Source organism: Melanerpes formicivorus, unplaced genomic scaffold (genome assembly GCF_026170545.1).
Source record: "Melanerpes formicivorus ecotype bairdi unplaced genomic scaffold, bMelFor1.0.p_v2 SCAF_40, whole genome shotgun sequence".
Classification (NCBI taxonomy): Eukaryota; Metazoa; Chordata; class Aves; order Piciformes; family Picidae; genus Melanerpes; species Melanerpes formicivorus.
In genome coordinates this window covers 1,560,504-1,577,290 of record NW_027142392.1, presented here as the reverse complement: position 1 = coordinate 1,577,290, position 16,787 = coordinate 1,560,504, and the positions used below count along the sequence as shown (strand labels likewise).

The 16,787-nt window shown below is 41.9% G+C and overlaps 1 protein-coding gene across 2 annotated transcripts in view; it reads left to right on the top strand.

Moving 5' to 3' along the window:
- The window catches only part of LOC137451212 (carbonic anhydrase 2), a 19,309-nt gene extending 2,522 nt beyond the window's left edge, over positions 1-16,787 (top strand). The window contains exons 1-6 of one of the 2 annotated variants that reach the window (XM_068158530.1): positions 6,654-6,672; positions 9,340-9,458; positions 11,457-11,549; positions 12,294-12,356; positions 13,384-13,539; positions 15,808-16,787. In XM_068158530.1, the coding sequence (XP_068014631.1) occupies position 6,672; positions 9,340-9,458; positions 11,457-11,549; positions 12,294-12,356; positions 13,384-13,539; positions 15,808-15,927 (552 nt within the window). In that variant the 5' untranslated portion in view covers positions 6,654-6,671 and the 3' untranslated portion in view covers positions 15,928-16,787. Of the gene's footprint in view, positions 1-6,653; positions 6,673-9,339; positions 9,459-11,456; positions 11,550-12,293; positions 12,357-13,383; positions 13,540-15,807 lie in introns of those variants that run through there. The other variant, XM_068158529.1, reaches the window with a different exon arrangement.

Genomic DNA, 16,787 nt, shown 5'->3' with positions numbered 1-16,787 from the left:
AAACTGATTATTCTTTAGAAAAGACATTAAACAGATGTCTATGAAGACAGGTAATGGTGGATCCTTCAGTATCACACTTCCTGTTGAGAATTAGAGTGCATAGAATCTACCTGGCAGCATACTTAATGGCTTCATTTGTATGCAGTTAACTAGGTAACCTACTTTTCCTTACACAAAATAGAGCTGTCTTTGACTTGACTGTGCTTGGTGCACGCCTATTTCTGAATCTGAAATTAACTGTAACCAAGTTCTTGGTTAGCATGCAACAGTCACAGAGAGAAACTCTGTGAGATGATGCGAGGTGCTGGTAGTTTCACAGAAGATAATGGAACAAAACCATGTGAGCACTTCCCATGGGTTGGATTGCTTGCTTCTCAATGATGCCCTATATACAGTAATGAGTTGTCTCTGGCCCTAGGCACAAAATGAGGTCATAAGATTGTTTGTGAATAATCTTCAAGATGTAATTGCATGCAAAGAAGGAGATCCATTCATGAAGAATTTTCAGACTCATCACTAATGACAGTGAAGTAAATTGAGCAACAGTTCTAGGTGTTAATGTCTGCTTGACTGTGTCTCTGCAGTATGCAAAATGAGATCTTGCAATAAAAACCGCAGGTAATTTTGTAGTAAAAATAGGTAAGAAAGGTAAAATGCACATTTGCATAAAGCTCTTTGAATGTAACTGTTACTGCTTTGATTCAGAAAAGAGGTAATATTGATCACAAGAAACAAGAAGTAGATGTCAGAATAGGCAAAATTTTGATGTAAAATATTTTCCCTCCAAGTAAAAGGCTCTTCCCCTTAAATCGGTACTTGTTACGTGAGTGCATGCAAGAGTATGTAGTGTAAAGCTTCTGGTTTTCCTGTGAAAAAGTGAAAATTAAAGGTAGGAATTCTTAATGATACCCCACTTATATACTTGTAGTATAGTAAGGATCTAGAAGAAAAGCTTTGCTTATTTGTTGCTTAAGCAACAAATATCTATATGCAATTTCTGCGACTGATACATCTTCACAGATGTTCTCTGCTCTTCAGAAGCTCTCAGGTGGAGCTTCATAGACATAACTCTTGCTTCATGTTATAATTCTACCTATGACCTATACATTCTTTTCCTTTTCAATGTTTTAGCAAAGAAGTGATGTTAAAATCTTTGTTATAGATCTAGAACCTGGCTTTGTTTTGCTTTCTTTTTTGGTCTTGGTTTGTTTTTTGGTTTGTTTTTTTTTCATATGCCTAGATATTACTAACCAGGCTTAGAAAAATTTTCATCCTAAGCAAATGCCCCCAAAATATTCAATTTCATTCCTTGTGGTACAGCTCTTGAATTTCTTGGATTGTGTGACAGCTGTTGCATTCCAGAGTACACTTATAAAGACTCAGTCGGTTTCTAAAGTGAATCCCCTTCATTTTATACAGTTTCTGGTTGATAGAAATGGAGTATGGAAAGGAAACTCATAAGCCAGCATTGCCTTATTTATGAACATCTTTTGTTTATTGAAGCTCTCTTTATTTCCTCTTAGATATCCTTGTACCTTCTGTCGTGTTGCCTTGTAGTCTTTTGGAATGTTTTCTTGGACTTGTATGTGGAAAATGAACAGTGAACTTCCTCTTCCAGTTCTACTTAGTCTCTTTTTCTTCAGTTCTTGGAGTTGCTTTCTTAGTTCTCATGTCCACTGTCTTTTAACAATAGTGAAAGTGCAAGTCTCTGTAAGCATTCCTCTTTAGAGATTTCTACAATTTTAAGTAAAGGCAAAAATACATTATGAGAAAAATGGCACTAGGAACAAAACTGCAAATTCAGCTTCATCCACTCTGGTGTCCTGGGTCCGGAGCTTTCCACGTGAGTAAGTAAATGGTGCTGATATGTGTTAAATTGAACTCCCCTCCTTTTAGGACCTTTATAGTAAAGGAGCATCATGTTAATGGTACTTATTTTATCATATTAAACATTTTCTAGTCTGCTGTAAGGACATGTGTCACTTTAAAAGACAGAATTAGACAGCGACTTCTCAGGGCCGTAAAACCACAGGAAGTGACTTTGTTCAAGGAAACCTCAAAAGCCCAAAGGAGGATTTTTGTGACATACTAATAATGTGTTCTCCATGTAGTTTCCAGGAAAACTTCAAAATTCACCTAAAAATCTGAAATTCACAGGAGAAAGGCTCACAGCAGCTGGCACTGTGTTCTGTATTTTCTGGTTGTGTGCCCAAGCTTATAAAAAGGAAGAAGTCAATTGGCAATTAATTTATTCTAGAACAGAATATTAAAATACCATTTACCTATACAACCTGACAGAAGTGAATTGCAGCTGTGGTCTAAGGCTCTAGAGACCTTGAGGCCTTGAACACAAGCCCTATGAGGAGAGGCTGAGGGAGCTGGGTTTGTTTAGCCTGGAGAAGAGGAGGCTCAAGGGTGACCTCATTGCCCTCTACAACTACCTGAAAGGTGATTGTAGCCAGGAAGGGGTCTCTTCTCCCAGGCAACCAGCACAAGAACAAGGGGACACAATCTCAAGCTGCACCAGGGGAGGTTTAGACTTGAGGTGAGGAGGAAGTTCTTCACCGAGCAAGTCATTCGTCCTTGGAACGGGCTGCCCAGTGAGGTGGTTGAGTCGTTGTCCCTGGAGGTGTTCAAAAGGAGATTGGATGTGGCACTTGGTGCCATGGTCTAGTCATGGGGTCTGTGTTGATAGGTTGGACTCGATGATCCTCGAGGTCCTTTCCAACCTAAGTTATACTGTGATACTGAAGGTACTGGTAATTTTTGCTTGTGGTCAAGGCTCCTAATTTTTTCGTTTCTTGCCACTGAGGTAGAGATAGTAGTGAAATCCAGGAGAGAGTCCCAAGTAAAATTGACAGTTTTGCAAATACTAAATCATAGTAGAACTTCAGAATTATGAGGAGACCCAAGGAAATTAAATCCTGCATCAGCCTTGATACTAGCACCCCTTGGGAGACTTCCACTAGTTGTAATATACAACTACAGTAGTTGTAATATACAACTGCTTCCTATAACTGTAAATATTAATGAGGATGCTTCAGCTGCCTGGAGTTCTGACTCACTATAAACAAACCTATCTTTTTGTTACACTGGGTTAGTCAAGAGCCAGCACGTTAGCACTGCTTGGCTGGCACTGAGTTACTGCTGAAAGTTGTGCCCCTGTTGCTTTTTTCCTACGCTTCCACCTCAGCTGGTAAGTGGAGGAAGAAAAAAAGCATGTCTGCTGCCTTTAAGGCACAGCACTTTATCAAAGTCACTGCCACTGGTCTATTTTTAGATTTCCCAGTTCCAAAGATTTAATACTAGTTATGCCAGAATAATATTGCATGTTCTCAGCATCCAGTCATGGATTGAAGGTCCACAATGCATTATAGCCTACACTAGACATATTTATTGACCGTTCAGAATCCTAAATTGGAGAATTGATGGCTGTACTCGGACAGCTGCTCATGTGCCACAAGTACTGCTGTGCACGGTTTGACTAGTCAGGGTCCTATAGGATCATTAAGTCTTTTGTGAACCGGGATCATCAGAAGCTGTAAAGTATGTAAACAAATAACAAGAAAAGCTCTAGTGCTTCCAGGAACAGAAAAGGAAGATGAGAGGGCGTGAGATCAGTCCTGCACATGTCAGGCCTTCGTTTCTTTGCAGAGCCCAAAATGCCTTTCTTCACTTCGATCAGATTCCTTTTTTTTCCCCCTTTTAACATGCAAATTCTGAGCAGAAATTTGACATGGATTGTGCATTTAAGAATCATGGCAACTTCCTCCCCTTCTTCCAAATTCTTCCACTAGAGGCACTTCTAGTGCAACACCAGGAGCACCTAGTCAGCTGTTATCAGCTAGGACCACTTGGAATAGTTTAAGATTAATGAAGCTGTGTGCCAAATGTCGCCGTGACGTCTCTACCCAGCTGATAGATGTGTTAATTCACTTAGAGGCACAAGGGACTGCTGTGTACTTAGAGGCAATACTCACATCTTATGTTTCTTCATCCCTCATTAGATCTCAACATGGTATGAACACTTTTCAGTACTGTAAGCAGTCACTGAGATTAGTATTATAGCTGTTATAATCAGAAATTAAATCAGTTGTTGCTTTTTAAGAGCATTTTCATGCTTCCAGCTCCGTTCTTACAAAGCCATTGTCACATGGTGTGAAACATGAGGACTGAAGGCTGATCGGGGATTCGGTGTAGCACCTTATAACTAACTATCAGAGAATCTCCTTTTAGAAGACTGCATGAGAGATAAAGACTGATTCCAGGGAGTGGGAGCAAAATTAAGAACCTAAATTACTTTGTCTCTGGCTGCTAGCCAGTCTGAATGAAATAGTTCAACTGAGGTGAGTCAGAATCAGTGACCTGCTGTCGATACCAATGTCTGCAGACCTTCTATATTTTGGCACCCGATTCATTCTGATCTATCTCTGTGGAACATCCTTGTTGCCTTATCAGGCTAGCCCTCTAGCAAGAGTGGGTTTTTTTCTTGAGATACCAATTCTGTAGTTTTTGCTGAACCTCATTACAGATGTTTTCTGCGAGTGTGATGCCTACAGTTGGAAGCTTGCGTGCTGTCTTGCTCTCTTGCCTGTCATGATACGGTGTCCTAGGAGGAATGTCCGAAAGAGATAACATAAAGAAGGAAACATCTCACAAAATGTGGTGCTCTGCACTCCATGTTTCACACAAGTGACAGTTCACCCTATCTGAACTTTGCAGTCTGTCAGGCAGGGAAGCCCATCCTTGCATAAGAACACAAGGCTAATCCCTGAGCATCCTCGTAAGAGCCTCTTTTGTGCCATTAATAGTGCATGATGCTCAAGATTGCATTTATCAAGTAATGCTTCATCTGTATCCATCTCAGGCCTATTTTCTGTCATACAGATGTCTGTGCATACATGAAAGCTTACAAAACATTAATGTATAGACTGTGCAGGTATTTACATAACCATCTACCTGACAACTTCACATACATGTGCACATCTGCCATGGACTGATGAAGAAACTGTGGCTTTCTGTATGCCAAAGCAATAAGTGTGCAAGAGGCCTGTCATCAAAAGTAAATGGTTGAAATGTCCTGCTGCCTGCTGGGATTTTTGTTTGGTGGAGTCTCAATTTGAACTAAATACCCTAGATGTGGAGCTTTGGACTTTTGTTGTGCTGTAGAGGACCCATTATTTCAGTTCCTGGAAGGAGCTTTGCTGTCTGCAATTTGCATTTAAAGACCACTCTCTCATTCTGCATTTTTTTCAGTACAAATGTTAGAGTAGTATTTTTCTTACCACACCAATTTGTATGACAGGGAGGAATTCACTCTAACTGATGAAACTATCTTGTAGTTCAGCCATTTCGATCACTTCTTTGACAGGTTTATTGCCTTTGTGAGATTTATTAGTGCCCTGTTCTGTGTAGAAAGAACATCCTGTAGGAGGTAACTAAATAACAGTAATTCCACAGTCTTCCTGCAAAAATTCACAGTTGTGCATGCTGCCACTTCCTGAAAAAAGGTATGAAGAGGCCCACAGTAGTTTTGACAAAGCTGTTCTCTTCTTCATGGGAAGGGCAACTGCCCAGTGACTTGCCTTTAAATAGGACAGTATGTTGTGTGGCCTCAGTAAACAGCTGACCCAGATCCAGCAGAATGCTCTTTTGATTTTTGTGTGTTGCCAAATGTCCTAAGAAAGTGTAATGGAGACAAACTGAGTTGACCTCCTTCATGTAAGAAATGCCACAGACATAAATGGAACAGTTCATGGGGTTATTTGACTTTTCCAAATTAGCACTGCTAAGACTTGCATTCACCTAATTTAGAAAGTGTTATGAGATGATTTAATAGCACTGCAGCAGAGTTGCTGGATGTTACTAGTACAGCTTCTCCAGTAAAGGGCAGAAGAAGTTACTGTTTTGTAGTCTAAGCAAAGTAGGTGAAAATTTGTCTCACTCTTAACATTTCAAATAACTGAAATATTGAGGCTGTCACCTCTTGGGCTATTACACATCTACATGGAGACCAGGTTGTGACACAGATTGTGTTGAGTAGGTTGAATCTGTAAGAAAATGTCCTTTCCAGGTTGGCTTGTGCTGTCTTCAGCCTGCATCTGAAGCTGTGCTGTGTAATGAAAGGGACCACAGGTGTATATCCAGGATGCTTTTCACTACTAGTAATTTCAAGAGGAAGGGAGGTAATGATCAATCAGATGCTGAAATATGGAACAAGACTTCCCTACCCCTCAGAAAATAGAAAAAAAAAAAGGGGGGGGGGGGATGGGAAGGTTGGACTTCATTGTCAGTGTGGCCTGAATTGATTTTTCACATCACATAGGACAAGGATGGGGAAGTTCCCAGAGAGTAAGTGATTCTTGATGAACTTGGTGATGCAAAAGCTGGTAGCATTTATTTATGGTTTAAAACATTCTTATTCTGGAAAAGAATGAAGCTCTAATATTTTTACTTTGCCTTTTAAGTTTAATTTTGCATCTTTGGAAAGGGTGAGAAATGTTAAAAAAACCCAAAAAGGCCTCGTGTAAGCTAAACCAAGAAGGGCTGTTCTGTAATTAAGCCTACTGAATTTGTATTCATTTACACTAATCTAATTATTACTTTCTTTGAATGCTCTGCTGTGAGTCAAAATAAGCTAGTGCTGGATTTGAGAACCACAGAATGAGAAAAGTAAGCAAAAACTATTAAGAGATTTTTCTTTTTGAGTTTCGTGAGACTATAGCAAACTTGGCATAGGCAAATAACACTTCAAGTGGGTTTAAGGAGATTGCATGGTTCTGCTTTTCAGCATGCTTTCCATTGGTTAATAATGGCAGATTAACCTGTGCTGTGCTAGTGCTTTCTGAGGTGCAGGAATGGTGGAACCTCAGTCCATTTGTACCTGCAACAAGCAGCAAGTCCATCAGGCAAAGGAACTGAAACACTGCAACTCCATGGCATCTTATTCCTTAAATGAAACATGATACTGTGTGGATTAAGTGATTTTGCTTCTGTGAAGGCACAGCAACTGATTACTTCATTTTCCAAAGGAACTACTGCACGTTTACAGTCACCAGCCTGGAAAAAGTACTCTGATTTGTAGTCCTGTGCTTGAACCGGTCATGCTTCTTGGCAGCTAAGCACATGGGAGAAACATAACAGTAGAATAAGATATGTTCCTGTTTAATTATTTAAGTAGCCATTCTTTGTATCACAGAGCTTGGCAATAGGTAGGGCAAGTCTTGGTCTGTTGGCTGTTCAGCGTTGGCTACAGTATTGAAATGACAAAGACTGCAGTGGAACACAAATAGAAATACATGTTGTGAGACTTCTAAATATGTTTACCAAAAGAGCCCCAGACAACTGCTGAATTTGTCCACTGAACCCAAATTTTGCATGTGTAAGGCACACAGTGGAAATTCATGTGGTTTATATCTTAATTTTCATGTAATCCTGGTGGTTTGGTTCTTTTTAGTCAAATCCTCCTCACCCGATTGCAAAGTGTCCACGTTGCCCATGCTTGCATCTAATCAGGAGTATTCGAACCTGAACAGACAGTGACCATTTCCTATCTGCCTTTGATGTGTGTTGTTACACATGCACGTTCTGTGATGGTGTCTAGACTAACTACAGACTGAGAGGGAAGCATCTTTACTCCCCAGAACCATTCTGTTTGTGCCACATGCACAGAGCACACTTACATGTACTACCTGATGTCAACACTCTTCTGTCACTTTACTATATATATTTCTATGTATATCTAGAGAAATTGATCTCTAAGACATAAAACTCTTCAAATTACACTTTAAAATATTTTTAAATAAATATTAACACCTCAGAGGTTTCATTATGAATTTGAGGCACTTGGCAGGAAAAAAACCCAACCCACAAAGCAGTGTGAAACCGTGCTCTAATAACTTGGATAAAGAGCTCTATTTAATAGAACTATTTGTTACTGTTCTGTGCTTTCTGCTGCACTAGAGGAGACATTCTGTGCCTTGAACATTCTGCAGCAACGGGGCTTGATCCTGCATATCGTGATGGTGATTGGTCACAGTTTTAAGTACACAGTTAAAACCAGCAGGCAGAATAAGGGTGCTCAGGGGAATTTGCTGCTGTATAATTGAATGTGTGGCTGAGCTCTCCACTTACAGCAGTCCCATAGCAGGAATGATCTCAGCCAGGGGAGAGCAGAAGTATCATAGTATCAGTCAGGGTTGGAAGGGACCACAAGGATCAGCTAGTTCCAACCCCCCTGCCATGGACAGGGACACCCCACACTAGATCAGGCTGGCCAGAGCCTCATCCAGCCTGCTCTTAAACACCTCCAGGGACGGGGCCTCGACCACCTCCCTGGACAACCCATTCCAGGGCTTCACCACTCTCATGGTGAAGAACCTCCTCCTCACATCCACCCTGAATCTCCCCACCTCCAGCTTCATTCTATTGCCCCTAGTCCTATCACTACCTGAGATCCTGAGAAGTCCCTCCCCAGCCTTCCTGTAGGCCCCCCTCAGATACTGGAAGGCCACAATTAGGTCACTTCGGAGCCTTCTCTTCTCCAGACTGAACAGCCCCAACTCCTTCAGTCTGTCCTCATAGGAGAGGTGCTCCAGCCCTCTAATCATCCTTGGAGCCCTTCTCTGGACACGTTCCAGCACCTCCATATCCCTCTTGTAATAGGGGCTCCAGAACTGGACACAGTACTCCAGGTGGGGTAAAGTAAATGCCTCATTTCCAATCTCTAGTTTAACCATAAAAAAATCTGCTTCTGCAGGCACCCCCCATTTTTAAAACTCATTCTTGAGGGCTGAGAGGGACAAGAGACCTGAATTCACACACTGTGCCTAGCACTTCACTTTGCAACCCAAGGCTAGCAGGTGTTTAATTTGGAACCTAAAGCATTTCACTCAATCCAATCTGCCATGGGATTTGCAGGATTAAGGTCTACATGGCTAAAGTGAAGGGACAGAAGTACATTAGCAAGTGAAAGATGATTTTTGTCTTCAATTGCACTTCCTTACAAAAACTCTCTGAGCCTCTTGCAAAGGCTATTCTTTCTTGGCCTTTTAAAATGTATTTGGTGACAGAAAAGTTGCATTCTTAGCTCTCCCCTCGTCACCTCTAATATTGGCATGCCTGTTAAATTGCTGATGAGATGCTCACTGTAAAGTCACATTTTTATACATTTATTATGGATTTTGGTGTATTGCAGCAATATACCATTGAGGAGAGCCTGGGGAAGCATGGCAGCATGCAGAGTGATGAACTTGGAAGACTTGAGATGGATTTTCCAGTTCAAAGTGAGACTCAGTAACTCAGTGTGGGAGATACTAACAGAGGCTCTTTGCTTTGCAGTGCTGCAAGGAGGAGCACTGGATGGAGCCTACAGGCTGGCCCAGTTTCACATTCACTGGGGATCCTGTGATGGCCAGGGATCTGAGCACACTGTGGATGGTGTGAAATACGATGCAGAGGTAAGTCTTGGTTTACTTTCCTCAGTCTTTTGTGTAGAAGAAGTTGGTTTTGGGTTGGTTTTTTTAATGACCCACCACAGTAGCAGCTTTTGTACTGATCTTCATAGGGCAAGAGGTGGTGGAGATTAACAGAGAAGATTTTGGTACAGTGCTACTGCAGGACCCGCTCCTTGCAAGAGCAGGGATTAGAATTTGAGGACTCTTGCAGTTTTTGGTTTTTAATATCTACTTGATGTCAAAGAGCCTACAGAAGCAGAAGACCCAGTGTTAACTATCCCTAATTATTTTTCCCTGCTTTCCTGAAAATTATGAAGAACTGGAATGCAGCACCTCCATACTCCTGCATCTCCTTTTCCTGGCCTCAATTTTTAACATCAAGAAACATTTGTAGAAAGAACAGAAGCATTCTGGAGCAAACCCTTTTGACAGCAAAGAACCTGGAAAGAGTGCAGGTAGCAAAGTGAGAGCAGGCACTCTCTGCAGTATCTTCAAGACTCCAGATATCCCATAGAATAGAATAGAATAGAATAGAATAGAATAGACCAGACCAGACCAGACCAGACCAGGTTGGAAGAAACCTTCAAGATCATTGCATCCAACCTATCATCCAACACCACCTAATAAATTAACCCATGCAACCAAGCACCCTGTCAAGTCTCCTCCTGAACACCTCCAGCGATGGTGACTCCACCACCTCCCCGGGCAGCCCATTCCAATGGGCAATCACTCTCTCTGTGTAAAACTCCCTCCTGACCTCCAGCCTGAACCTCCCCTGGTGCAGCCTGAGACTGTGTCCTCTTGTTCTGGTGCTGGCTGCCTGGGAGAAGAGGCCAACCTCTGCCTGTCTACAACCCCCTTCAGGTAGTTGTAGAGAGCAGTAAGGTCACCCCTGAGTCTCCTCTTCTTCAGGCTAAGCAACCCCAGCTCCCTCAGTCTCTCCTCACAGGGCTGTGTTCCAAGCCCCTCACCAACTTTGTTGCCCTTCTCTGGACTCGCTCCAGCAAGTCAACCTCCTTCCTAAAATGAGGGGCCCAGAACTGGACACAGTACATGAGGTGTGGCCTAACCAGGGCAGTGTACAGGCACTTAAGACTATTACAGTTTCACTACAGGCATGAAGTGACTTTAGTTCCGCGCATCCCACCTTTCTTTGTTCCCTGTCTGGTAATCTTCCTCACAATACTGTGGCAGACTTTTTTTAAGGACACATTTTCATCAATACACATTGACTGAACATAGCTGTGATTTGCATTGACAGACAAAAAGTAGTGGTCCCACAAATTCATTGACTTTCCACTTTTTCATGAGAGAAGTACCTTTGGTCTTCTCTGGGAAACTTGGTATTGCTTTGCATCTGTTCACAGTGACATCATCACTTGCTCAACTTAACTTGCAGATGTGGGGAAACAGCCAGATGAACTTAAGTTAGAAATAACTAGGAAAAGAAAAAGAAAGCAACATGCTGGTTAATGTAAGCTGGAGAGTCATTTAATGCTCTTTTCAGCAGGTTTCCAGAAAAGGACAGGACTCTCCTTTAAAAACTGTCTAGATTGCAGGGCAAATCTGTAGTTAATGTGTCTGCTCTGCTGCTTCTGATGCTGAAAATCCCGTGTTTCAGTGTTAAGAACTCCAGGATATACAGCATTAAACTACTACATCAAAATCCTGCAGGCTGCATGCAGGAAACACTCATGGTGAAGGTAACAAGAGTTTCACCAGACTAAAAGCAGAGCGATAGAGCCACAGTTTGCACTTAGCACTCCTCTGAGAGTAAGAGTGAGAAGTAAAATACATGGCAGAAATCTCGCTGCATAAATGAAATTTGAGAGTAGATGAATGATGCTGCAACTTCTTCATTGTCTTCAGAGGTTTTCAAATCTCAGCAGTAGAACCCCAGCTGCTTTTAAAATGTAATGCATTGCTTCCCTGCATCCTCATTTGTACACCATTGCGGGTAGAACACGTTTTTCATAGTGCTTCTTGTTTTCTTGCTTCTAGCTCCATATTGTTCACTGGAATGTAAAATATGGCAAATTTGCTGAAGCTGTGAAACATCCTGATGGTTTGGCTGTGGTGGGCATCTTCATGAAGGTTAGTTAAAATGTTTCCTCTGTGTGTGTTCGTTGTGTTGTAGGGGGGCCTAAGAGGCTAGAATATAAACCAAGGCAGCATTATGCTATAGTGTCTGACCATCTAGCTAACTAGATGGTGCTCCAAATTCTTGGCTTTCTCTGCATATAAAAATTGTAACCTAGCCCTGGGGTATGACTGCCATCCATCATGGTGGCAGCCCTAGAGCAGTAGTCTTCCCTTCATCATGACAGTGATGGTGCCGTAACTCCTCTCAGTGAAAGGCCATGTGCTGAACTGGCCAGCCCATGTGTGCATGAATCTGTAAGAGGATCAGCCTGACTAACACCTCTTTTCCTTTTCTTGTCATTGTTAAACATCCAAGACGTTTTGTCTTCATTGAATTGTCTTCACAGCTAGTTGGGGAAGGTGACTGTGCCCCAGCACCGTGCACTGTGTCCTGGCCTCGCTGTGTTTTATTATGAGGGTGACATCTATGAAAAGAGAACAGCTCAAGTCAAAAAATAAATCCACACATTGTGAATGAAAATAACTTGATTCTGCCCAGTGTCCTTGGCTGACCCACTATTTGCTGACTGCCTACTGGCATGATTTTGCAGAGACAGTTCCAGTCATTTTTGCTGTAATACTCCTGTTACGTGATGAAATGGTGCTGGGGAAATGTTTCCTTAGACCAGCAAGAGAAAGCTAAAGGTATCATGAAGAGTGCATGGTTCTGTTCTTCCCATATGCTTTGTGTTACAGGTAGGAAATGCCAAGCCTGAAATACAGAAAGTTGTGGATGCTCTCAGCTCCATTCAAACCAAGGTAATAGTTGCTGTCTGTGGTGGCTGACACCAGTCACAACTGTGTTGTGCTGTATTCTTCAGGATGTAGATTATTTTGTTTTACTTCAACCCAGTCTCTTGCATGTACAAAAGTCAAAGAAACCCTTTCTGCTGCCAGCACTGGTCTTGTAATTCTAAATGCAAGAGAGGTTTTCATGAAGCTGTGGTAGAGAGCAGGGAATGATGGACACTGATCACTTTGCATCTCTGTGACTACATTTCTCTGTCTTTTAGCTGCATTATAAACCTGTAGGGTAAGATTCATCTTCCTAATGTAACCTACCCTTCGAGGTATCCTTCCTAGTCAGTGGAGGCAGATGCAAAAGGCACTTCCCCTCATCTGTGGGATGAATGTCCTTCCTCTAAGAGGGCATGTTTCTCTTAGTTGTTTCTAGAGAGTCCAAACAAGAACTTTGGTGAGGCTGTTTGTAACTCCTAGTGGAAAAAAAACAACCACCTTTTCTGTACTTTAAATATTATCTGAAGCATGTGCTGAGTAATGAGGAACTAAAAGTACTTACTGAGTAACTAGGTACCTTCATAGGGGTAAAAGCATGTGCCAGTGAGAAATGTGGACAGGAAAGGTAAAGAATGAAGTCATCTGTGTCAGCAGACTCCATCTGAGGTAAATGGTTGCTGCCATTTACTACAAGGGACTGTCCAACATGTCTCCCAGGTTCTGAATTTCTAGTGCCATCAGTGTACATGGCATCTGAAATCTCATTGTTCCTTCAAGCAAGGTCAAATCATACTGCTAGGAGCAGGAACATAAATTAAACATTGGATATGAGAAACAAATGCCTTAAAAGTTTCATAACATAAAAAATATATTGCTGAAAATCTTTAATCCCAAATCTGCTGTAGGAGACCCTCAACACTTCATGCCAAACCCTATTTCTACTTTTCTCCAAACACAGGTTTTCTCCTAGGAGGTTTTACTATTGCAAACTCAATGTGTGTATGTGGTCTCTCCCCTGATGCTAGCTCACCATCTTCCTTTATTGTAGGGAAAGCAAGCTTCTTTCACAAACTTTGACCCCACTGGACTGCTTCCTGCATGCAGAGACTACTGGACATACCCTGGTTCACTGACCACTCCCCCACTGCTGGAATGTGTGGTCTGGCATGTTCTGAAGGAGCCCATCACTGTGAGCCCTGAGCAGGTGAGTCTGCGGTGAATAGTGCCAGTAGATGTGTACTGGAGTCAAACTGAATGTTTCAATTCAGCCCTCCAGGTGATCTTTGAAGTGGCAGTTTATGTTACTGCACAGCTATTCAGCATCTCGAGTAGCATCACATGTCAAGAATGTCTGTCAGAAGTGGTTAGCCCTTTCTGCCAGGGCTCTGCCTCTGTGTGTAGAAGTAGAGCCTGCTGTAAAACATAAAGCTGCACTCATTTGAACTCAGTCCAGGGAAAATTGGGTGTGTTTAAAAAACTTAATCAGCCTTTCCAGATGCATGATTAGAGCTGCTATGTGGTAAAGGCCTGGGATGATTGCAGCACGCTTAAAAGGACTGTTTGCAAGTGCAGAGTTAGTCTAGCATGTGTTGTGAGCATCAGCAGGTTTGCTGTGTGTGTACATCACCTATCTGGGTATACTTGCCCTGAAGATACTCCATCTACCAAGCATCTGGAGAGCATGCCTGCCGCATCCCCGGAGTCACACTGTAGAGCCATAATCAGTTTGTTGCTCTCCCTGCATTGCCAGAACTTAGAGCTCGAGCTCATTTTTATAACTTCTATTTAGCTCAGAACAGACTGGGAAATCCCATACAGAACTGTGACAATCCTAACAAAACTGCCTTGTTTGGAAGAGGGAAAACTTGCAGATTCCAGAAGTCTGCTGGCTGGAAAAAAAACCCTTTATTCTGTTCAGCAGCCTGTGGTGGATAGAGTCCTCCTAGGAGGAAGGAGCTCGTGCAGATTAAATCACTCCTGGCTCTAGCTTTCTGCACCATCCATTAATGAAATTAGACAGAGGCAAGATTCCATCCTGGGGTTCACCATCTGTGTGCTTGGGAGACATAAATAGAATCTAGACCCTATAAATAAAAAAGCTAACCCTGAAGGGCGTTAGTTTACCCTTCAAACTCTTAAATCCCTTTCATCAATGGTAGACATGCTAACAATATACACATAATTCTAAGGGGTTTAATCAGCTGGTGTGAAAAATGTGCAACTGAGCTGCTGTGGGACTTAACACAATAAAAGATAGAGTAAATGGCAAGGATGAACTATTGGAAACAATCATTATAATCAGGATTACCATTAATAAACTGCAAGGGAGCATTAAAGCTGACACTGTTTACTTGTTCTAAACTCCTGGTATTGCTCTTGATAGCCTAGGGTTTGCAAATACAGTTTTATCAAAGGACAGGAGCCCATTGACTAAAACAGTTGTTTTTCCTACTACACATACTTTAACCACCTATTAGTGGTAAAAGACACCACTTGTTTTTCCCATCCTTCCCCCTCCCCCACCTTATTACCACTGGCATTTCCACTGTGTGTGGCAGCTTGCCTTTTCATTCCAAAACTGATCAAAACAAGAAACCATAAAGGAGATTATTGACACTGGATTGAAGTTGATTTTTCCAAAGACAGAAAATGGCTGGATGTTACACAGGGTGTAATGAGGACATTATCATTTACTGTGGTGACGCAAGTTCCTGGCAGAGGTTGACTTCTGAACGTTGTTCTGGTTGGTTCTGAAGGCAAAGTCCTCTCCTGGGCTGGTCAATACCTGGGGCCTTCCCCACTGAATGAGATACAACCTGGCCTGCAGCTTAGTGTGTGTGAAATCCTGAATCCCCCCTCCAGATATTTGTCAGCAGTTTGTCCTTGTGAAATCCCATTTGGGGTGGGTTATTATTTTGGCACAGTCTTTCTACTGGTTTTGGGGATGCCCGTTTAGACATCAAGGTGCTTTTATTACTGTTTGTGCAAACACCAATTTTACATTAGGAACAAGCACTAAAACTTTCCAGTATGCTCCTACTGATGTGGAACAGCTTTCCCTCTCACAGTGTCTGAAGACTGAGAAACCTTGAATGAATTTGTCTGCTTTAGTTTGACCCATGGGTAAGAAGAATCCACCTTCCAAAAGAGCCAAAGCTCTTGCAAAGGATTCTGAAAGGATTTCAGTTCAGGTCTTGATCAAGATGCACTGAGCTCATAGAAAATGTGTGCCTAGATCCTTATTTTCTGTGCTTTCTTAGCTCTTGCTAGGATACTTTGTGGACAGAAGTGCCTGTGTCAGGGGCAGGAATTGGTGTGGATGAAATGCAAGAGATGCATGGGTGATCTAGACCATGAGCACTATCAAAACTTTGAGTTGGACCTCTGACTCAGGCCCAAGGTGTACAATTCAAATAGTGCTGCTGAAAGAAGAAGTGTATGCATTTGAGGATGTTTGTGCCTTTCTCCACAGATGTGCAAACTCCGTGGCCTTTGCTTCAACGCTGAGAATGAGCCTGTGTGCCATATGGTGGACAACTGGCGCCCATGTCAGCCTTTGAAGAGCAGAGAAGTCAGAGCTTCCTTCCAGTAACCTCAGCGTTGAGTGTGATTAGAAATTGCTGTGTTTGTGAGAAGCCCCTTTGCTAAGCACAAATCAGACCTTTGCCGTGTGTGCCCTGGCAACATCTCGTCTCCCAGATCTATTCCTTCTTTTGCTCTGCATCTAAAATGCCAGCTAATGAAATGTGAAAGGCTCTTGGCCAAATAGGAAAAAGGCTTCTTAAGGTGTGGGGTTGGGAGATGCATATGGGGGGGGAGTGCAGGGGGGGTGGTGGCTGTGTGTAGTTTGGTGACTATTACTGCAACTGACACTTTGGTGTGGCTGCATTGGCTACTTGGGGGAGGATAAGGTGATAGTGAAATAAGCCATTTTTAAGAAACCTCATCCACTGGTGTGCTAGTACACATAACTAACAGTAACTTGAAGCTTTGTGAAAAGCACAGGAATATAGAATCTAGAGATGATATAGGAGAGAAAAAAAACACAGGTATTTTCAGAAAGTAAAGCAAAATTAATATTGAGAATTAGACTTTTTAGATTTTAAGAAACTGACATGTAAATATTTTTAAGACTGTTTTACATTTTTACCCATGCTCTCAACAACCTTGATTTTTTTGTCTTAATGGTAGTGCTGGACTTTTTTTAATTGACCATGTTCTCAGTTAAGTATTACCTTCAAAAGTTCTGATGACCATAGAAATAATGCAAAGGATCTTTTCATTGAAATAATATATGCTCTAATTTAAAGAGTCAAATAATATTGTATTTTAGATAAGTTCTCTAATAAATCTATAGTTATATTTTTTTGCTTCTATGCTGTTGTTTTAATCCAGGGAAGAAGCCATCATTCTGTTGTCGTTGTTGCACATTAAACATATTTACTAAACAAA